The sequence below is a fragment of the Neovison vison genome, chromosome 12 (genome assembly GCF_020171115.1).
Source record: "Neovison vison isolate M4711 chromosome 12, ASM_NN_V1, whole genome shotgun sequence".
Lineage (NCBI taxonomy): Eukaryota > Metazoa > Chordata > Mammalia > Carnivora > Mustelidae > Neogale > Neogale vison.
The window spans coordinates 76,809,122-76,826,857 of record NC_058102.1 but is presented as its reverse complement, the minus strand read 5'-3'; the positions used below and the strand labels follow the sequence as shown (position 1 = coordinate 76,826,857).

General features: G+C 37.9%; 1 protein-coding gene across 1 annotated transcript in view; it reads left to right on the top strand.

Moving 5' to 3' along the window:
* The window catches only part of SLC2A13 (solute carrier family 2 member 13), a 376,814-nt gene that overhangs the window by 297,218 nt on the left and 61,860 nt on the right, over nucleotides 1–17,736 (top strand). Inside the window, exon 7 of the mRNA XM_044229028.1 lies at nucleotides 3,751–3,876. Within this exon, the coding sequence (XP_044084963.1) occupies nucleotides 3,751–3,876 (126 nt within the window). The remainder of the gene's footprint in view (nucleotides 1–3,750; nucleotides 3,877–17,736) is intronic.

Here is a 17,736-nt window from a genome sequence, read left to right as displayed (position 1 = left end):
TGATGGGTATTAAGGAGGCACTTGTGATAAGTATTCGGTGTTGTATGTAGAGATGAATTACCGAATTCTACTCCTGAAAACAATATTGCATAGTATGTAAACTAAAATTTAAATTTAAAAAAAAGGAGGAGAATCTAAAACACCCCCCCAAATTAGTGTAGTGACTACAAACCATCCAGATCTAACAGACATTTCAAGAATACTCCACTACCAATAGAATATACACTCCTTCAGTGTGCAAGGAGCATCCTCCAGGATAGATAATATGCCAGGTCACAGGACAAGCCTCAATAAATTTTAAATGGTCTGAAATCATACTAAGAATGTGTTTTCCACTAAGAATGGAGTGAAATTGGAAATCACTAACAGAAAAAATTTTGAGAAACTCATGAATATATGAAAATTAAATAATACTTCTTAATCCCGCGGGGTCAAAGGAGTCACAAGGAAAATTATAAAATCCTTTGAGATGAATGAAAATGAAGTCCAAACCTTCCAAATACGGGATGGAAGTATAGCAGTGTTCAGAGGGAAATTCATAGCTATAACTTCCTACATCAAAAAGGAAGAAAGATATCAAATCAAAAAGCTAATCTTCAAAAAAAAAAAAAGCTATTCTTCCACCTTAACACAGTAGACATGTAAGAGAAAGAAGGAACAGTAATCAAAAGGGTCTGAAATGGGCTAAGGAGATGGAATGGAATGAAAGCCCAGATAGAGAACACCAACGATTTTTCGTAACTGGCGCAGAGGAAAGTGTGATTGTTTCTGTGTTTGCAATAAGAGTATAAGAAGAGTATATATACCACTTCCATCTGTTTTCTATGTGAAGGTGGACTTGAGGTGAAGTTGGATATGAAGTGACTAAAAAGACAAGGCATTGGAGATTTGAAGAACTGTCCCTGTATAATGTGGTTGGAAAAGTCCGTGTATGGAGTTGACTAGAGAAAATTATTAGTAATGTCAGCCCATTGAGAATCCTTTGGAGGCTGGTAGGAGTGTATTAGAGAGAACTACTGAGCTGCCCTGTTGTGTGATTTCCCTCAGCTGTGTTTGGGTCTGTGGGGGAGGCATAGAAAAGGCAAGTGTTTACGCTCACATATGGCTAGGATTTTTGCAAATCGGGTGAGATGAAATATAAATGGGCAAGGAAACTTAGGTTGTTGAAATGGTAGTCCGTGGTCCATAAACTAGATAAGGATGGAACTAAAGAAAGTAAAAAGCTCATGAATAGGGAGCAAGTAGAGGAGTCAAGGAACCAGAGTCACCGGGAGATCTAACAGATAGCTCCGTGAGGGCGGGGAGTTTGTTCTGTTTACTGATGTGGCCCAACCTCAGAATAGTGCCTAGCACACAGTAAGTGGAAAATACTTGAACTGAACGAATCACCAGGAACGATCTAGAGGTGGGATCATTTATAATCAAGCCAGAAGAACACGGAAGGATGTGGTCAGAGTCAAATGAATGAGTGAGTGATGGAGGAGGGAACTATTATCACCATTATCAAAGACACCTCATGATGTTTGATGTGCACGTGTGGTAGGTTCTTGGTAACTGTTGGCCTTCATCATTACCTTTTCTTGGCCTGTTATAGGAATTACTTATTTTTAAAGAAATAGAATCATTTCTCTACAGTTGGATGAGTTGACCTTTTCCAAATAAGTATCTTTTAAGGCCACCGGAAACATCAGGACTGTTAGATTCTGTCTCACGTGGGTGGAAGAAACCAACAGAGTACTTGTAGGAATTCCCTTCTCTTCCAAGTTAGCCCTGTCTAGTTGTGAAAGCCAGAAGCCCACAGTACTTCCAACGCTTCCTGTCCTGTTATTTTGCTTATCACAGGTGTGGACCTTTTTATGTTTACAATGCTGTATCACCTCTCTGAAGTATGTGGACCTTTCAGTAGGAGGTCAGAGGCCTCTCTTTTGCCTTCAGTATAGGCATACCTCATTTCGCTGTGATTCACTTTACTGCATTTCACAGAATATTGTGTTTTTACGAATTGGAGTTTGGCAGCAGCGGCACATCAAGCAAGGCTGTCAGCACTATTTTTCCAATAGCATTTGCTCACTTTGTATCTGTCATGTTTTAGTAAATCTCTCAAGATTTCAAACTTTTCATTATTGTTTGTTAGGGTGATCTGTGATCAGTGATTATGACTTGGTGAGCGTTCAGGTGATGGTAGCTTTTTTTAGCAATCAAGTATTTTTAAATTAAGATAGGTACATTGGGATTTTTTTTAATATAATGCTGTTGCACCTGCAGTAGACTACAATATAGAGTAAACATGACTTTTATATGCATCAGGAAACCAAAAAAGTCATTTATTGTGATACTTGCTTCATTGCAGCGGTCTGGAACTGAATACGCAGTATCTCCAAGCTATGCCTCAAGGGGTCTGAAGTCTCATTTAAAATTAAGGATGGCTGTTTGCAGAGAGAAAGTTTACAGAAGGAGGCTGAAATGATCGTCTTGCTTTTGAACAATGCCAGTGTTTTCCCATTTAGCTAAATTAATCAAAGAAGTATTCTGATTTTGAGGATTCACCTCTTTTTTGGATGCCTGGCCATAGTACTTACCCTGTTTCTCACCCACACCCCGTTGTGTAATTACTTGTACACAGTCAGTAATAGGTCAGTGCTGACTGAATACTTTTTGAATACACAGTCCTCTGAAATGCCCTGCCCTCTACCTCTTTGCCTGGTAAATTTCTTTTACAATTTGTGTCAAATATCTCCTCCCAAACCATCCCCAGCTCTTATAGGCAAATGAACAGGCCTCTGTCCTTAGAGTAGTTCACACTAATTTCTATTACACTGCCATTATTTATTTGTATATCTGTTTCTGTCCTTGCCTTTTATCTACCCAAGAGCAGGGAATTTTTCTGTTCATCTTAGTGTCTGCAGTGCCCTGTGTGTGTCCCTGCCGTGTTTGAGGTACTCCAGAATTGTCCAGCAAATGAGTTTGACAGCAAGAAAACACATTTCCAAGTACTTTGTGGACTTCAGTTGGAAAACCCTGCCCTTTAAAGGATTTTGCCTCTTTAGTGTTTTCAGCAGTTAGGAAACTGCTGTTATCTGAGCAATGATTAATTGATTATGACTCTATGATCCAGCCAGTAGATATAATTAACTTAGAGAAAAGTTAGCCTTTTTTCCTATGCCAACTTATTTAAACTAAACATAGCATATAGTTGATACTCAGTGTAGATTTAATAATACAGATGTCCTACCAAGATGTTAACAGTGACCATTATTGGAGTGGTGGTGTTTTTGTTTTTAACTTTTTTATTCAGGTGTAATATTTTTCTTTGAAATTTTCTATTTCAGAATATGTGTTGTATATTTTCCAGTTTTTAAAGCTACAGTGCATAATGAAGACAGTTAAGAAAAATAAATGCTGTGATACAATTTGGAACCACTCTGCTTGGTCACAGTGGGCCAGTCCATGCTTTGATAACAAAGCTCAGTGGCTTAGAAAAGCAAATGTTGATTTGCTGAGGGGCAGCTTGGGGTCTTTTACACCCAGTGTCTTAGATCCAAGCCGCCCTCCATCTCAGAGCAGCTTCTGCTGTTGCTGTAGCCAGGGGAGGGACGGGTAGGGGAGACTTGCCAGCTCCCAGCAGGCTCAGCATAGCCTTCGCTGTGGCTAATATGAGTGCCATGGCCCCAAGCTTCCTGCAAAGCACTGTGGAAAATGTGGAAGAATACCAGTTGTCTCTAACACGATGTAACTCTTCTTATTTTACAGTTACTGTAATGAATGTATGTTGGATCCAGACTGTGGTTTCTGCTACAAGATGAACAAATCAACTGTCATTGACTCCTCCTGTGTTCCAGTTAATAAGGCATCTACAAATGAGGCAGCCTGGGGCAGGTATGTCACCCCTTATACACCATAAGAACACAAAATAGAATTTCAGAACGAGATCTTGTTTTATTATTGATTATATTCCCTATGCTATACATTTCATCTGTGTGATTTATTTTATAACTGAAGTTTATACCTTTTCATCCTATTCACATATTTCCTTCAGCCATCAACCAACCTCCCCTCAGGCAACCACCAGTTTGTTCTCTGTATTTAAGAATCGGTTTTTTGTTAGTTTGTTCATTTGTTGGTTTTTAGATTCTGCATTTGTGAAATCATATGGTATTTGTCTTTCTCTGACTGAGATCACGTAGTGTAATACCAATGTGGTCCGTCCATGTTGTCACAAATGGCAGGATCTCATCTTTTTTATGTCTGAGGAGTATTCCACTGTCGTGTGTATGCCCTGTCTTCATCCAGTCAACTATTTTGGACGCTCAGGCTGCTTCCATATCTTGACTACTGTAAATAATGCTGCTGTAAACATATGGGTACATATATCTATCTTTTCAAATTAGTGTTTTTGTTTTCTTTGGGTGCTTATCTTGTAGAGGAATAACTGGATCAACTATTTTAGTTTTTTGGGAAACTCCATGTTTTTCATAGTGGGCTACACCAACTTCCGTTCCTGCAAACAGGGCACGATGGTTCCCTTTTCTCCACGTTTTCATCAGTACTTGCTGTATCTTGTTTTTTTCATACTAGCCATCTCACAGGTGTGAGGTACTATCTCATTGTGGGTTTGATTAGCATTTCCCTGAAGATTATTGATATTGAGCATCTTTTCATGTGTCTGTCGGCCATCTGGATGTCTTCTTGGAAAAAATGTCTGTGTAGGTGCTTGTCCCATTTTTGTTTTTAACTTCAGATTGGTTTTTGGTGTTGAGTTGTGTAAGTTCTTTATGTGTCATGGATGTTAACCCTTTATCAGGTGTATCATTTGCAGATGTCTGCCCCCTTTCACTAGACTGCCTTTTTGCTTCGTTGATGGTTTCCTTTGCTATGGAAAAGCTTTTATCCCAAGGACACAAGCATAGTTCAATGCTCTAAACCATTCATTGTGATAAATCACATTAACTAGAGGAAGGATAGAAACCATATGATTATTTCAATAGATGCAGGAAAAAAATTGACAAAGTGCATTTGTTCATGATAAAAACTTTAGACAAAGTGGGTTTAAAGGGAACATACCTCAAACTAAATAAAGTCTACATATGAAAAACCCAGAGATAACATCATACTCCGTGTTGAAAACTGAAAGCTTTTCCTCTGAGATCAGGAGCAAGCCAAGGATGTTCACTCTCACTACTTTATTCAACACCGAACTAGAAATCCTAATTGCAGCAGTCAGACAAGAAAAAGAAATAAAAGACATCCAAATTGGTGAGGAAGAAAACTGCCGTCATTTGTAGGTGTCATGATACTATATATAGAAACCCTAAACTCTCCACCAAAAAAACTACTAAAACTGATGAATGAATTCAGTGAAGTTGCATCATACAAAATTAATATACTGAAATCTCTTACATTTTTATACACTAATAACAAAGTAGCAGAAAGAAAGGAAAACAGTTCTATTTACAGTTGCCTCAAAAAAATTAAAAACCTTAAAATAAATGTTAAACAAGGAGATGAAAGACCTGTCCTCTGAAAACTGAGACAATGATGAAATAAATCAAAGATGATATAGACCAAAAGGAAGTTATGTTATGCTTACAGATCAAAAGAATTAATGCCTTTAAACAGTCCATACTATCCAAAGCAATCTACAGATTCATTGCAATCTCTATTAAAATACCAGTTGCATTTCTCACAGAACTAGACAAATAATCCTAAAATTTATGTGGAATCACAAAAGACTTCTAAGAGTCAAAGCAATCTTGAGAAAAACGAGCATAGCTGGAGTTATCACAATCCCAGGTTGGGAGGTATATTACAAAGCTGTAGTAATCAAAACAGTGTGGCACAAAAATAGACACATAGATCAGTGGAACATAATAAAGTCCAGAAATAGCCCCATGTTTTTATGGTCGATTAATGTATGACAATGGAGGCAAGAATGTACAGTGGGGAAAGGAGTCTCTTCAATGAGTGGTGTTGGGAAAACTGGACAGCTACATGGAAAAGAATGTAACTGGACCACTTTCATATGCCACACACAAAAAATAAACTCCAAATGGATTAAAGACCTAAATATGAGACCTGAAGCCATAAAATAACTAGAAGAAACCATAGGCCATAATCTGACATCAGCCTTAGCAATATTTATGGGTATGTCTCCTCAAGCAAGGGGAACAAAAGCAAAAACAAACTATTGGGACCTACACCAAAATAATAAGCTTTTGCAAAGCAAAAGAGTATAAGTTTTATTTTTAAACTTACAGAGTGAGTGCATTTATAATCAATGGCTGCAATTCTTTTAAACTGGTCTTTGAAATTGCTTTTCACAGCTATATTAATTTGCAGCATGACCTGATAAAGGCGGCACAAAACATTGCAATTGTATGTTTCACAAACTTAAGGAAGAAAGCATTCAAGCCTAGTCTTTAGGAAATTCAGATCCAGACCCAATCCTGTCCTAGAGTATAGAAGGTTAGCTCTTGAGAAAGAGGTTCCTACATATTTCCAAAGCAGTTCTCCCATTGCCTATTAACTGGTAATTTTCAAACTCAGAAACTTAAGTAAAAGAAAATTTTCAAGTCAAAATAAATTAATACCACTTTAAAATTCTTTCATGCAACTATTGTTTTCTTTGAGTACATTCCGGGAGTTTAGTACAATTAAGCAAAGTAATGATTAAATTTGGTGATCATTGAGATGTAACCAGTCTAGGAAGCAATCAACTTTTCTCTTTCTGACAGATTACATTGGTTTGTAGTAGACACATAAATGAAATACTGTATAGAATAAATATTCCCCACATTTATGAACTCCTACTCATATCCATGGACACAGGAAATATGTAAATATTATTTGATATGCCCTTAAACTCTTATGTATTCTAAATTCCCATGAAAGGAATAATATTCTCTCATTCTGTCTGCCTCATAGAACTGATGAAGGCAATGAATTCTGTTAATTACTTGTATCTCCTAGAAGCTGTAAAGTATAATGTAACATTATTAATCATTATGCTTTTGTCACTAATCATTTTATTAGGGAATTACTGCAAAGAACTAGAAATAAATTATGGGGTCTTTGACCGAAAATCCAAACAACATTTTAAATATACAATTACTGGGGCACCTGGGTAGCTCAGTGCCTTTGGCTCAGGTCATGATCCTGGTGTCCTGGGATCGAGCCCTACATCGGGCTCTCTGCTTGGCAGGGAGTCTGGTTCCTCCAATCTCTCTCTGCCTGCCTCTCTGCCTACTTGTGATCTCTGTCTGTCAAATAAATAAAATAAAATCTTAAAAATAAATAAATAAATAGACAATTACAAAGAAATACATAAAAAGTGCAGTTACTACTTAAAATGAAAATTTGAAAGAGCTTCTTTTATAAACAACCAGTGTATAATTTTCATCAGCAAAGCTTCATTAGTGAGTTAATTGATTAAATATTTCTGAATGTAATGCTTTACAGTTTTAATGCTTATGGTTCTTTTTTTCAGTAGATAAAAACTGAAAGTTTACTTGTCTAGAATTATGAATATGTCATGGAGTCTGTACATGTAGTTTTTTTTTTTTTAAAGATTTTATTTATTTATTTGACAGAGAGAAATCACAAGTAGATGGAGAGGCAGGCAGAGAGAGAGAGAGGGAAGCAGGCTCCCTGCTGAGCAGAGAGTCTGATGCGGGACTCGATCCCAGGACCCTGAGATCATGACCTGAGCCGAAGGCAGCGGCTTAACCCACTGAGCCACCCAGGCGCCCTGTACATGTAGTTTTATGTACTTCACAGAATTAACTTAAAAACATATTAGAAATGTATACTAGAGGGGGTGCTCTGGTGGCTCAGTGGGTTAAGTCTCTGCCTTCAGCTCCGGTTGTGATCTCAGGGTCCTGGGATGGAGCCCCGCATAGGGCTTCTGCTCAGCAGGGAGCCTGCTTTGCTCTCTCTGCCTGCTTCTCTGTCTACTTATGATCTCTCTCTCTGTCAAATTTTAAAAAAAAAAAGAAAAAAAGAAAAAGAAAGAAAGGTATACTAATGATAAGGGGACAGTAAAATTAGACATTTTGTTCTTACTGTTTGTAAATAACAGATAGTACAACTTTTTAATAGAAATGTATATTACTTTTTTATGTTAACTTATTCTTACATTTTATTTATATTTTTAAACCATTTTCCTTGAGTGTGTAGTCACTGCTAGAGAAAAGTGAGGCATACTTAGGGAAAAGCACAAAGAACTAAACAAAATACACAGAGAACTTTTATGTTTGTAGAATATTCTTAGGATAATTTCAAACTCTTTACCACTCCCCTTCAAAAAGACAATTTTGGGGCACCTGGGTGGCTCAGCGGGTTGAAGCCTCTGCCTTCGGCCCAGGTCATGATCCCAGGGTCCTAGGATCGAGCCCCGCATCGGGCTCTCTGCTCAGTGCAGAGCCTGCTTCTCTCTCTCTCTCTCTCTCTCTGCCTGCCTCTCTGCCTACTTGTGTTCTCTGTCAAATAAATAAATAAATAAAATCTTCAAAAAAAAAAAAAAGACAATTTTTCTCACTCTTCTCTGCTGAGTAACAGGCCTCCTCCAGCTTAGCCACTGTGGTTGAGAGCTTCAATCTGTGTTAGAAAGAAGTGAGAAAAAAAAAAAAAAGGCAGAATGTGTTTGCCATAAAAAATGCCCTACAACAGATTTTCCATTTATAGGTAAACTAGCATTCACTGTATTTTTGTTGGTTGATAGGTTTTATACAGTTACTTGGAGTAGAATTCTCAGGGCAAAATCTACCATTACTTTGGACTCACATATGAGATATACTGTTAATAGATATTTCAGGGTCAAGTTTTGGCGAAATTCAGAGCCATATATCCTGATTTCTCACTATAGCTGTTTCCTGAAAAGACACCAGGTGGAATGGTAATACCAGTCATGATGGAGATAAAATGTTGACTTTGTCTCAACATAATGAAAACTATTTGCCTACATAACCAACTGTAATAAATTGGAAAAAAAAAACATTAAGTCAATTGGCATGCTATTCTAGTATCTATTTTGTTAAATTTCAGTGGAAAGTTTTTTTCTAAAAATCAGTTCTCTAAAGAAGATGCACAGTTGGCCAACAAGCATACAAGCACGTGAAAAACTGCATTTCACTAATCGTTAGGGAACTGCAAATCAAAATTAGAATGAGACAACATCTCATACCCATTAAGGTGGTCACTATTATCAATATATTTATAACAGTTATTGTGGAGAAATTGGATACTGTGTGCACTGTTGATGGAAATGTAAGGTGGTGCAGCCACTATGGGAGAGAGTGTGGTGGTTTCACAGAATTTTACAACAGAATTACATATCCTCAAACAATTTCATTTCTGAGTATATATCCTAAAGACTTGATGTCTAGGTCCTGAAGAAGTATTTGAATGCCTTTGGTCATGGCAGCATTATTCCTAATACCCAAAAGATGGAAGCAACCCAAGTGTGAATTGACAGAAGTGAGGATAAAGAAAGTGTGGTATAGACATATAGATATATAGATATAGATAAAGATATCTATAGATATAGATAGATATATCTATATATAGATATAGATATGTTATTCAGACTTAAAGAAATTCTGGACATAGTACAACATGGATGAATCTTGTTTGAAGACATGATGATAAGTGAAATGAGCCAGTCACAAAAAAACAAATAACACATGCCTCCACAAACATGAGGTACGTAGAATAGTCAAATTTATAAAGACAGAAGAGTCATCACTGGCACAGGTTGGGGGAAGTGGGGAATAGAGAGTTGTTTAATAGGTATGGAGTTTCAGCTGCAAAATGAAAGGGGTTTTGGAGATGGCGTCTTCTATCAGTGTGAATATACGTAACACCACTAAACTTTCCAATTTAAAATGGTGAATTAAGATGCTAAATTTTATGTTATATGTACTTCACCAAATTTAAATATAAAAAAGGAAACCCCATTAAAACATTATTTAGGGGGCACCTGGGTAGCTCAATGGGTTAAAGCCTCTGCCTTCAGCTCGGGTCATGATCCCAGGGTCCTGGGATCGAGCCCTGCATCGGGCTCTCTGCTCAGCAGGAAGCCTGCTTCCCTCTCTCTCTGCCTGCCTCTCTGCCTGCTTGTGATCTCTGTCAAATAAATAAAATCTTTAAAAAAATCATTTAGCATACTTCTAGAAAATGTACTACACTGCGTTGATGGAAAACTTGCTCCCCTGCCTGTCAGCCCTTATATACTCCATACGCATGCTCTACGCATGCAAATAAAAGTTTAATGCACAGCTGAGTTTGAGGAGAATTCCCAAGTGCCACATATGAGAGCATGAACAGCGAGCCAAGGGACTCCTACAGAGCCTGGATGACTCAGTGGGCTAAGCCTCTGCCTTTGGCTCAGGTCATGATCTCAGGGTCCTGGGATCGAGCCCTGCATCAGGCTCTCTGCTCGGCAGGGAACCTGCTTCCCCCTCTCTCTCTGCCTGCCTGTCTGCCTACTTGTGATCTCTCTCTCTCTCTCTAATGAATAAATAAAAATCTTAAAAAAAAAAAAAATACGAACAGTGAGCTACATGGAAATCCAGGAGCCCAGGGAGTATCAGAAGTAAATCAGGCCTTAAGAGTGAGAAGCTAGTGCTTTTTGTTTTTGTTTTGTTTTATTATGTTAGTCACCATAGAGCACATCATCAGCTTTTGAGATAGTGTTCCATGATTCATTGTTTGCATATAACACCCAGTGCTCCATGCAATACATGCCCTCCTTAATATGGATCACCTGCTTACCCCATCCTCTTACCCACCTCCCCTCTAAAACCCTCAGTTTGTTTCCCAGAGTCCATAGTCTCTCATGGTTCATCTCCCCTCCAGTTTTCACCCCCTTTATTGACCTAGCATTGTACTACTGGGTATTTACCCCAAAGATAAAGATGTGGTAAAAAAAATGGGGGGCATATGCACCCCAATGTTCATAGCAGCAATGTCCACAATACCAAACTGTGGAAAGATCTGGGATGCCCTTCAACAGATGAATGGATAAGGAAGATATGGTCCATACATACAATGGGGTATTTTGGCTCCATTAGAAAGGATGAATACCCAACTTTTGTATTAACATGTACAGAACTGGAGGAGATTATGCTAATGAAATAAGTCAAGCAGAGGAAGTTAATTAACATACGGTTTCACTTATATGTGCAGCATAAGGAATAGCATGGAGGACATTAGGAGAAGGAAGGGAGAAGCTAGTGTTTTAAGTGCTAAGGGAGATAGAGCTCCATGCTTTCTCTCTGGAGCTGTGCAGTGCTCTATAGGCTCTGAATAGTGGCAAGAAAGACTGCCAGGCTGGTCTGAGAAAGCTGTAAATGTCTCTGTTATGCACTTAGGACCTATAATAGAAATAGTGTCACACATAGGAAAGGAAAGCCAGAAGCCATTACTATGGCTAAGTACGGGTTCTAATGTCACAGTGCCTTAGTGACATGGAAACCATAAATTGAGAAATGTGAACACTAAAAAAAAGTGTGTCCCAAACTGGAGATAATCCATAAAGCCACTTCGGAAATAAACATGTATTTGTCAGGACTTGGGACACATGAGACTTCCACGGAAGACAACTCTGTAAATGTGAGAGGACGGTCCGAAATTGTCTTAACGTAATGAAAGCTATTAACATTAGTAATGAGGGAGGGAAGCCACAAGTATGACAGAGTGAGGAATGAATTATCTACACAAACTTCCATTGCAAAAAATATATGAAAGAGACTTTAAAATGTGTTTGAAACAAGTAAAGGAAATAGTATAATTTTGTCAATTATACTGGAAGTTGTACACTTATGGTTTGTGTAGTACGTGTGTATATGTGCATGTATCTGTGTATGTACACGCATGTATAACAAATGTTATACTTAAGCAAATTTTGCTAAACATAAAAATAGACCTTCAAAAGCTAAAATTCTTGATAAATAACATAGAAGGGAAAGGGTATGAGAATTTTTAGACAAAAGCATACATCCTTTGTTTGTTTCCAGAAGGAAATGGGAGGTTATAATTAGTTTTTCAACTTGGTAATTATAGGGGTTAAAAATGTGAGTGTAGGTTACCTGGGTGGCTCAGTCAGTTAAGCTTCTGACTCGGCTTTGGTTCAGGTCACGATCTCAGAGTAGTGGGATCAAGCCCCCCATTGGGCTTCACACTCGGGGTATCTGCTTGAAGATTCTCTCCCTCTTCCCCTCCCCCCACTCACAGGCACGTATGCCCTCCGCCCCGCAAATAAATAAATCTGTTTTTAAAATGTCAATGTAATCCCTTAAAAATACGTACTGGTGGAGGGAAAAAAAAGAGAAACTAGTAAGGCAGGAAAAGGGGAATACTATGGAAGAAACTATGGTTAAGAGAAATCAATAAAAAAATCAAAATTGAATTTTAAATGCAATTATTACAGTACCAATAAACCTATTAAACATACCTACTAAAGACAAATATCTTGATACTGGATTTCTTTTATATGCAGTTGTAATGTTGTTTACAAGAGATAATCATAGAAAGGTTGGAAATACAGTGAAAAAAATTAGGTAAGTGCAAGGCAAGAAGACAAAAAGTAGAGATCAGAGAATTTGGAAAACTTATCTAATAAACTTGATGTAAGTGAAATTCTGAACCTTACTTATAGAGAATTTTATTATTTCCAAGCAGACATTGAATACTTATGAAGATTTATCATATTCAAGCACAAAAAGTAAAGTCAATGAATATGTATAAATGTATATATATTCTAATAAATTCTAAGTAAATCCAGATAATTGATATTATGCAAAATATCTTTTCTAAACAAAATACAGTAATACTGCAACACAATAGAAAAATATTTATTACCTCTTCTACTTTAGTTCGAAAACTTTAAATATATTACCTTAAAATTAATGGATTAAGAAGAAATCATAACAATTTCTTCATAATGGAAAATAGGACATTAAAAGTAATAAATGAAAAAAATCTGCAAGGAGTTAGAACTAGAGCAGAGAATTAGCCTGTAGAGTAGGCAGAGGATGGAAAGAAAAATAATGGAAAACAAAAAAATAGTAGGAAAGTCCAGAAATCAAAAGTTGGTTCTTAGAGAAGACCAATATAATGGAGAAATCTCTGGCATTGTTGGTTGAGGAGAGAGAAGGCACAGATAGTAGAATGAATAAAAAGGGCATATAACAACAGACAGTAAAACATTTAAAAATTATGAGAACACTAGGAATAATATCCAAAGCATTAGAAAACTGATAAAATGGACAGCTTTCTAGAATTTTAAAAAAAAAAAAAAAAAAACTTTCCAAAACCACCTCAACATCTCTGTGAAGCGTAATTTTCATTCCCATTATACAGAGGAAGACAGTGATGCATAAGAGGGTCTCAGTGACACTCTCCATTGAAAGATCCCCCCAGGGCTCCAAGCACCCCGGAATGGACCCCTTCTCAGGAGGAGACCCCCGGACCCAAAAACCAAGCCGAGTCCACTGATCAGATGCAAACAGCACGAGGTTTATTGAGTTGACACAGGTACCTGCGGGCGATCAAGTCTTAGGAAGACTCGCGCGCCAGCCCTTTGTTCAGGGCCTTTTTATGGGGTTTGGGGAAGCGAAAGTATACGCACAGAAGCAGAAGCATGGTTACAAAGTTTTCATTGGCTGGTTTGAATGTAAAGGCATACTTGGTACGCGGGAATACCCCTGATTGGTTCGCTCAGCATCCTTCATTTACATAGTGGGAAGTTACTTTCATTGGTCGTTAACAAAAGGGAAACAGACAGTATTGGCTAGATTTCAATCCTTCATTAGCATGTAGACTGACCATCGGCATTGGCCAGACCACAATCCCTTATTAGCATGTAGACTGACCATCGGCATTGGTCAGACTGCAATCCCTTATTTGCATGTAGACTGACCTTTCAACATTCCTTGTAGTATCTTATCACTTTTTACAACATGGGAGGAATGTTTAAGGGAGTGAGAGAAGGGGGTGTTGGCTAAGCAAAGAGAAGGGGGAAGGAGGGGGAAAGGGAGGGAGAAAACCCTTTTCACCATGTCAAAGGCCGGTAAGTCCACCCCTTTTAGGGGGCAACAGTTGTTGTAGGAAGATACACAGGATACACAGATACAAGATACAAATCTTAGAGTCAGGTAGATTCAAATTTCAGCCTTGATTATCATTTACCTTGTTTGGAAATGGCACTTGGCCCATCTGGGTCTCCCTGAGCCCCATTTCTCTTCTATATGATGGGAATAATACACTTGTTGTATTGAGCAATATGGTTTTTACGAAGATTGTATAAGACTGTATCCGAAGACACTTTTTTTTTTCCAAAGATTTTATTTATTTATTTAATAGAGAGAAATCACAAGTAGACGGAGAGGCAAGCAGAGAGAGAGAGAGGGAAGCAGGCTCTCCGCTGAGCAGAGAGCCTGATGCAGGACTCGATCCCAGGACCCTGAGATCATGACCTGAGCCGAAGGCAGCGGCTCAACCCGCTGAGCCACCCAGGCGCCCCCCGAAGACAATTTTAAATGTAATACCTTGTATAAATATTAGTGGTAAATATCCTGTACTTTTTTTTTTTTCTTAGATTGGTCAGTAACACATTTCTAGATAAAAATAAGCACTTCCTAACAGGTGAGCACATGAAAATCCTTTCTATTTAGTTATGTGCCTCCTCATCCACCTCGCTGACTCCTGGCTCTCTACACCACAAAGCCATAAATAATCTATTCCGGAGCTTTAAACATCCTGACTCTTTAAAAGTATTGCTAATGAGGCAAACTTTCTTAATGTGCTGATTCAGTATTTGTTTCCTATAATAACAACATTTTCTCTCTGTAATTAGCACACTAAAATAGCTAGATAGAGGCCCTATTTGGCAGTTCATTGTTCTAACTCATGCTGAATGCCAGGTTTGTTGTATTCATTCAGCAGAGAGATTTTTCTCAAAGCTGCACTATCTTCTCTGCGTCCCACTCCTCTCCCACGCACGAGTCCTGTCAGCCTAAACCCCTTGCTATTACCCTGAGACCATTGTAATTTCCCACCTCTGTGCCTTTCCCCTTGCTATGCTTTCTGCATAGAATTTACCCTTCTTCTCCCTCTTCTTCCTGACTTTTAACCATTAGTTTCTGCCCAGAGAAAATGTCACTTTTTCCTTGCAGTCTCTCTGATTAGCCCCAGGCAACAATCCTTGTTCTATGCCTTGCTTGCTTCTTAGCACTTCCATGCTGCCTTGTATGATAAGTCTCCTATCACAGTCTCCTTTGACAGTGATTTGGGTTTGGATGTATCTTTGCTTCTAGATTATAAATTCCAATGTCTGTATCATGCACTGTGTTTAAAGGTATTTATTTATTTATTTGAGAGAGAGCACGAGCACAAGTGGAGGTAGGGAGAGTAAAGGGAAAGGGAGAAGCAGATTCCCCAATGAGCAGGGAGCCTGAGATCATGACATGAGCTAAAGACAGATGCTTAAGGGTCTAAACCACCTAGGCACCCTCATGCAGGTTTTTTGTTTGTTTGTTTTTTCTTTTTTCTTTTTTGTTTTTTTACCATTTCCTTGCTTTTTTATTAACATATAATGTATTATTTGCCCCAGGGGTACAGGGCTATGACTCATCAGGCTTAAACAATTCACAGCACTCACCATAGCACATACCCTCCTCAATATTCATAACCCAGCTACCCTCTCCCTACCCCCCGACCTCCCAGCAACCCTGTTTGTTTTGTGAGATTGAGTCTCTTATGGTTTGTCTCCCTCCCAATCCCATCTTGTTTCATTTTTTACTTCCCTGCCGCCGACAGCCCCCACCTTGCCTCTCAAATTCCTCATATCAGAGCAATCATATGATAATTGTCTTTCTCTGATTGACCTATTATGCTCAGCATAAATACCCTCTAGTTCCATCCACATTGTTTCAAATGGCAAGGTATCATTTCTTTTGATGGCTGCATAGTATTCCATTGTATATGTATATGTGTGTATATATATGTTTATACACACACACACACACACACACACACACAAACCACCTCTTCTTTATCCATTCATCTGTTGATGGACATCTAGGTTCTTTCCGTAGTTTGGCTATTGTGGACACTGCTGCTATGAACATTGGGGTGCACATGCCCCTTCGGATCTCTACATTTGTATCTTTAGGATAAATACTCAATAGTGCAATTTGCTGGGTCATAGGGTAGCTCTATTTTCAACTTTTTGAGGAACCTGCATGCTGTTTTCCAGAGTGGCTGCACCAGCTTGCATACCCCAACAGTGTAGGAGGGTTCCCCTTTCTCCGCATCCTTGCCAGCACCTTTTGTTTCCTGACTTAATAATTTTAGCCTTTCTGACTGGTGTGACGTGGTATCTCACTGTGGCTTTGATTTGTATTTCCGTGATGCTGAGTGATGTGGAGCACTTTTTCATGTGTCTGTTGGCCATCTGGGTATTCTATTTGCAGGAATGTCTCTGTTCATGTCTTCTACCCATTTCTTGATTGGATTGTTTGTTCTTTGGGTGTTGAGTTTAGTAAGTTCTTCATAGATTTTTGGATACTAGTCCTTTATCTACTATGTCATTTCCTCATGCAGTTTTTAATTCCTTGGTGCCTTGTACATTCAGACATTGAACAGTAACTGTTAAATGACAAAGTGGAAAGGCTGCCATCACTGGAAAGTAAGGATTTGAAAGTACTGCATTTCCATTTGAGAGGTGTTCCAACTTCAGTGAAATCTTCTACATTCATACTTATTTCCAAGAAAGATTCTCTAAAAGAAAAATGAGAGTGATGCAGTTTTAATTAACAATGATATATATACCTGGTACTAATTAACACACTAAATAAGTTTGAAAAATAAAACTTAACCATGTCTTTCAAGTATATGCATACTATGTATTGCATGTAGTCATGATATACGAAAAATACTTTTAAAAATTATTGGAAGAAATATTCACACATCCTCAGAATATCCACTGATATGCAAGGGAAGCAAGGTATTTATGGTGACTGTATAAGATTAAGTGTATTATGAAACCGGGCCAACTGGCTAAAAGTAGGATTTTCCCTTTATTACCTTTATTTTAAGATATATGTCCATTTCATATTTAGAAAAAGAAATTTATTTTATAATTAACAAACTATATCAATATCTTAATATATTCACATATAGGGTTGAAATTTTATTGTTATTCATTTTTTTAAATTTTTATTTTTTTCAGTGTTCCAAAATTCATTGTTATGCATCACACCCAGTGCTCCATGCAATACGTGCCCTCCTTAATACCCACCACCAGGCTCAACCAACCCTTCCCTCCCCTCCAAAACCCTCAGTGTGTTTCTCAGAGTCTGCAGTCTCTCAGGGTTCGTCTCCCTGTCTGATTTCCCCCAACTCACTTCTCCTCTCCTTCACCCAATGTCCTCTGTGTTATTCCTTGTGCTCCACAAGTAAGTGAAACCATATGATAATTGACTGTCTCTCTGCTTGACTTATTTCACTGTTATTCATATTAAGAATTTAAAATCCTCAAGCTATGCTTGTAAATTAATAATAATATAGTTCAAAATTAATTTTTCCTAGCATACATTTTAGACAGGGAAGTAGAGAATCTAATATAAAATATTTTAATTCATTTTGCTTTTTAAATTATAATTTCCTTCATGTCTTTATTTGAATAGAAGTCATTATGCAGATACTCTCTGTAAGATCTATAGCTCTACGTATGTATTT